Genomic DNA, 5,764 nt, shown 5'->3' with positions numbered 1-5,764 from the left:
TTAGGGTATTTAGGTCCAATAAAAAATTAAATGAGTTGCAATCAAATTTAAAAGAATGTTGGGCGGATTAGGCTAAATAAAAAAAACATTGGGCCGATATTAATTGGGCTGAAGTGTTATTATTCCGATGATGACACGTTGATTTCTCTTTGATCGTCATTGTCTTCTCCGATTATCATACTAATATGAAAAACAGCAACGGAATCAAGATTCTTTCTACTAAAATATTCAATATTCGATTCAAGTCATACGAAATCAGGTTAGATTCGGATCAAAAACTTATATTTTATTGTTAACCAAAAAGTTATGTTTCAAAAAACATAAAATTAGCTTCGACCATCAATCAAATTTGAAAAAAACGAAACAAATTGAAATTGTCATTGTTTTTCTAAATTGAAATTCGATAAAAACCGAAAAAAAAAAAAAAAAAAAAAAAAGCTTATATAGTTGCATATTACAACCATCTAATGCATAAATGATTATGTATACCTAAAAAGTGTTCTATATAAATCACCACTCAAATTATTATCGGTGATCAGTTTTTCCAATATTGACAACATATGTTAATTGATTACTATTTTTTCAGAGGAATTAATCATGCCTGAATTTAAAGGTATATTGGCCGATTAGCATGTCCCATGCTTGTTTATACACCATTGATCGAATTTAATACTATTTTCAGTTTGAGTTATCTAGTATTAACAAAATTACAAAAAAGATCCATGTAGTTGTTAAAGTTAGGGTTTTGTGAGGAAAAGTCTAATTATTTTGAAAAAAAATTTTTTGATAAAGTCTTAAAAGATTTTTTTTTAACAGAAAAATCTCATTATTTTGGAAAAATCATATAATCTGTAATTTCCTGTTAAAATATAAAAAATGACTTTTTCGTTAAATGGGCAAAATGTTAAAAAATCGGGACTTTTCCGTTCAACAAAAAAACCTTTTCGGACTTTATTAAAAAATTTCCCAAAATAATGAAACTTTTTTACATAAATCCCTTAAAGTTATGTGGTTTTGACCCAAAAATGTTTGATGAAATACTTTAATTAAATTAAGACAAAATTGCATCTCTCTCTCTCTCTCTCTCTCTCTCTCTCTCTCTCTCTCTCTCTCTCTCTCTCTCTCTCTCTCTCTCTCTCGCCGTTCCCCACCACCATTCACCGCCAACCACCTCCATTTCCCCCATCCACACCTTTTGCCGAGAAAATCAACACAAAAGCTTTTTCGAGTTCCACCATCTTGTCACCATACACGAAGACCTGAATGTCGAAAAATCGACAGATTTAAAGAAGATAACTTTGGTTAGAAGGGTTTATCACCTCTCGCTTCTTCTTCGATGTACGGATCAATAGATCAACATGTTTAAAGAACAGATCATTGGCATCTAGTAGTGTACGACAACTTTGCAATATGAATTGGAGGTGGCGAACGGTGGTGGTAGTGGATGGTAGTGACAGATAGGCGGTGGTGTCCATGGTAGATCCCGTTTTTCCGACGGCGATGCTAGGATTTTCTACCATGGAAGGAGGTTTTGTCCAGCAGCAGGCAGTGATGTTGGAGAGAGAGAGAGAGAGAGAGAGAGAGAGGATATAATAATAATAATAATAATAATAATAATAATAATAATAATAATAATAATAAATGTCTTTACGAGGGAGAAATGGATGGGGTAGAAGGAGTGGGGTGGGTATGATTTTTTTTTTCATTTTTTTAATTAGAATAAATAGAAAATAATTAAAAGAAATTAAAATGAACTACTTAAACCATCTCCAACCCTTAACACTATTTTTTTACATTATACCTAAAATTGCAGTGTAAAAGATAATGTAAACACTAAAGTCCTCTAATTCATTACATTATATTTAACATTAAAAAGAATATTTTAGGTATATTGTACTTTATTCAACACTATATTTGGTGTTACACTAAAATTCAACACTATATACAGTGTTACACTAAAACCGATATTATATATAGTGTTAGGTATAATGTAGGTTTGAGCATATAATTTATAAGTATAAAAGTGACATTTTTAGCTTAAGGTTAGAGATGCTCTTAAGAAAGAATTCATGATTTCAAGTTTGCTATAGACAAAAACCACAAAAATCGTCATTTCAAGTTGAGTATAGCCAAAAAAAATGTCAAACCATTAGGACCAAAACGGTACAAGGTATCCCAAATTAGATCACTAACATATCACCAAATCTTTTTGAACTAAAACTACATAATTTTAACAACCACATGGACATTTTTACAATTTTTATTTTATTTTATTTTATTTTATTTCAACATGATTATTGTAGTTTAATTTATTAAAGTTATTAAATAAAAGATCATTTGTATTTGTTATTTATCACGTATAAACATAAAGGTAAAACAAAATCCAATGTTATATAATAACTCAATAACATCTAGATCAACTTAAATCATGTATATAATCAACAAATCAAATCTTGACACAACCCATGCAAATTTAAGGTGCTTTGAAACATATTCAACACAACAAAATACTCAAACCTACCAAAATGTTCATATCTACTTTGTGTTCGCTAAAATTTTACTTACACTACCAAAAAAACCCACTGCTTCCACAAGTTTTCCCCATTCTACACAAATCAAATACAAATATAACAAAGCTTTTCAAGACACTTACTTGGTCAATGGTTATTCTATAAACAGTCAATACTATCTTCTCATTTCTTGTTGTGTAAACTTCAATCAATACCCATCATGTTGTTAACAGCCCATTGATGCGAATGAAGATTGTTATAGAAAAATGGATTAACATTTCTAAAAACACCAATCTTCGATTTGGAAAAAGGTCAATAGTCAATGGGGTTATATGGCACACAAGAAGATTAAGCCATGGTGTTTATTTTCCAATATAGGCATACCCTTTATTGAGTAAGTGGCTAAACAATATAGAAGGTAGACAATCTCCATGATTTATGAGATATAATATAAATACCAAATACGCCCCCGTACATGTCATGGCCAAAAATCCAAACAAGAACCCGTTGACCTCAGCCACAAAAAAGTCAAGCAAAAGGTACCCATTGATCACCATCACTAAAGCAGCTACACTCCATGCAATTCTCTGATTCATATTCAAGAAAAAAATATATATAATCCCATAAAAACAGTTATGTATTTAAGATATAAAAACAGTTACGAGAATCATCATAATACCTCTAAAGTAGGTCCAATTTTGAAGACACCCATGATTTCCTCTTTAGACACCAAGGTCAAAAGTGGAATAAGAGCAAAAGGGATCTGAATAGACTGAAGAACATTAAGCCATTCATTCAGCACATCAAGTGAAGCTTCTGATTTGTTGAAAACAAGAGCTACAATCATAGTTGGAACAATTGCACAACTTCTAGTTATCAAAGCCCTCAACCATTTCTTCAAACGAAGGTTAAGAAATCCACCCATGATAAATTGACCAGCATAAGTACCTGTGATTGTACTACTTTGTCCAGCTGCTAATAACCCAATTCCCCAAATATACAAAACTGGCATAAACCCTCCTCCATATTTCTTTTCAAGATATTGTCCAGCATTCACAAGCCCTATACTATCAGCTTGTTTAGTTCCATAAAACCCTTTAGCAAATACAGTAGTCACAAATAGATTGATCATGAAAGAAACCAAAAGTGCAGCAGATGACTCGATTGTGTAGTAATTGATTGCTTCTTGTACTCTTCCTTTCTTCTTTGGGTCGATTTTTCTTGATTGGACTAAAGCAGAATGGAGGAATACATTGTGAGGCATTATGACACACCCTACTACTCCAACTGCTTGTCTAATTGTTCTTGAGCTGAGTTTTGGAACCAAAAGACCTGTGATTGATGGGGTATAAAGATGAGTGATTTGATTATTATGGTTGGAATGTTAAATATGTTATTAGAAATGTAACCTATTAGAAGTTCTTTTCCACTAGGTTGTGCATCAGCAAACATCCATGCAAATGATAGTCCCATAGTTGAGATGAGAACTGCAAAAACAGCTTCCAAATTCCTCACTCCATAGTTCTCAAGAAGTAAAAACATGAAACTGTTGATGAAGGTGATGGAAATATACAATAGTTAAAACAAGAATCAAGAAGGGGAATTGGTAGATTACAATGAACAGAATCGAAAAGGAGATTGATGGTGAGATTTACATCATATTCATTCTATTTTTTCTATGTTCAACTCATATTCTATTGGGGTTTCAGATGCACATTCTACAGGGTTCTTCTCAGAATCTTAGTTAATCATCAATTTTCCCTTGAAAATGCAATGGATGTATATTCTAAAGCCGAATTATACGATCTAGCAGAGAGAGTAATAGTAAATCTCATAACTTTATAGCAATTCTAATTTCTAGCAGTCTATCTCAATTTTCACATCAAAGAAACAGATGTAAGAATGGGGTTAAGGAGAAAACTAACCAATCAGAAGCAGTGATGATAACTCCAACCCAAATCGGAAGAACCCCATTGCTAAGAATCTGTATAGCAATGGCACTGCCAATCACTTCTTGAATGTCAGCTCCAATTAACGCTACCTCGGCCATGAACCACAACAGCAATCCAGCCCACTTAGGATATTCCTCTCTACAAAGCTCCGCAAGGTGCTTCCCGGTAGCCACCCCAATCCGAGCGGACAACAGCTGGATCAGGAGACCCATACCCGTTGCCCACATCAACAACCACAAAAGAGAGTAACCAGCAATGGCGCCAGCCTGAAGATCCCCCTCTAGGTTTCCCGGATCTAGAAACGCGATGCTCATTAGAAACCCTGGCCCCGTAAATAACCATAGCTTCTTCCACGAGAACGGTGGCGTAGAGTTGCAATCAGCTGAATCAGAATATGAATCCAAGCCGTCTATTATGATCTTTTCTTGAGACTCGTACGCAAAATCTTCGTCATCCGAGGTGCAATTGTTGTTAGGATTGGTGTCGGTAGATAAGGGGAGGGGTGATTTGGAGATTAGTAGGAGGCGTTGATCTTCTTCTTCGCCTTCAGATTTTGACTCCGTATTGAGTTCCTCTTGAGGCGGCGGAGGAGAATCGTGGATCATCTTAAAGATTCGCCGCCGGCGGGAAGAGTTGACGACCGGAGCCTGAAAGATAAGACGTTTATTGTTATTTTTACAAGGAAAAGGAATATAAGATTGATTACGAATAGAGCTCGTTCATGTATGTGTGCGTGTGTGTATATCGTGAGAAACGATACTTCAAACAAAGTTTATTTTATTTTATTTTATTTTATTCATATTTATAAGAAGATTTAAAGATAAATCATAAAAATTGTAAAGTTCAAAATTAAATTATGATACTGGTCGTATACCATTTCAACTAGGAATTATCCCGGTTTTACGTTGTTCTTTTTGGTAAGATCATATAGGATCATAAGATGATTATTATTATTTTTTTAAAAATTTTAATATTTTTTTATTAGACTAACATCTTACGATATTCTTTTTGAACTCTTTATTATTAAATGATGTATTGTATGTATTTTTATGTTTTAAAATATTATTGTTAAATGTATGATTAATTGATAGATAAAAAATATATTTTTTATGTTTTAAATATTTATGATATAATTTATTTCTTTGATTCATTTGACCTCAAACTACTTTTATTGTTCTTATAACAACTTTGGGACGGGGTTGATATCACAAAATACCTTATGAGTTTTATAAAGGATTATTGTCATTGTAGCCCAATAATGTTTGTATATTGGTTTAAATGGTTTTTCATGACTTTTTTTCC

General features: G+C 32.8%; 1 protein-coding gene across 1 annotated transcript; it reads right to left on the bottom strand.

Moving 5' to 3' along the window:
• Positions 1–2,412: 2,412 nt before the first annotated feature.
• LOC111889112 (metal transporter Nramp2) lies at positions 2,413–5,197 on the bottom strand. Its single transcript, XM_023885251.3, has 4 exons — positions 4,436–5,197; positions 3,920–4,056; positions 3,190–3,842; positions 2,413–3,097 (listed from the first exon to the last, which is right to left on the bottom strand). The coding sequence occupies exons 1-4, from the start codon at positions 5,065–5,067 to the stop codon at positions 2,873–2,875; spliced, it is 1,647 nt and encodes a 548-aa protein (XP_023741019.1). The 5' UTR covers positions 5,068–5,197; the 3' UTR covers positions 2,413–2,872.
• Positions 5,198–5,764: the final 567 nt, after the last annotated feature.

Source organism: Lactuca sativa, chromosome 1 (assembly GCF_002870075.4).
Source record: "Lactuca sativa cultivar Salinas chromosome 1, Lsat_Salinas_v11, whole genome shotgun sequence".
Lineage (NCBI taxonomy): Eukaryota > Viridiplantae > Streptophyta > Magnoliopsida > Asterales > Asteraceae > Lactuca > Lactuca sativa.
The sequence above is the reverse complement of the archived record's forward strand: the minus strand, read 5'-3'. Positions and strand labels throughout refer to the sequence as shown.

Bases quoted from the DNA above. Each gene is read 5' to 3' on its own strand.
- LOC111889112 (XM_023885251.3), bottom strand. From the start codon at position 5,067: ATGATCCACGATTCTCCTCCGCCGCCTCAAGAGGAACTCAATACGGAG. The intron at 3,843-3,919 runs GTTACATTTCTA...CATCAATCACAG, and splicing joins TGGAAAAGAACTTCTAATAG to GTCTTTTGGTTCCAAAACTC. The intron at 3,098-3,189 runs GTATTATGATGA...AATATGAATCAG, and splicing joins AAATTGGACCTACTTTAGAG to AGAATTGCATGGAGTGTAGC.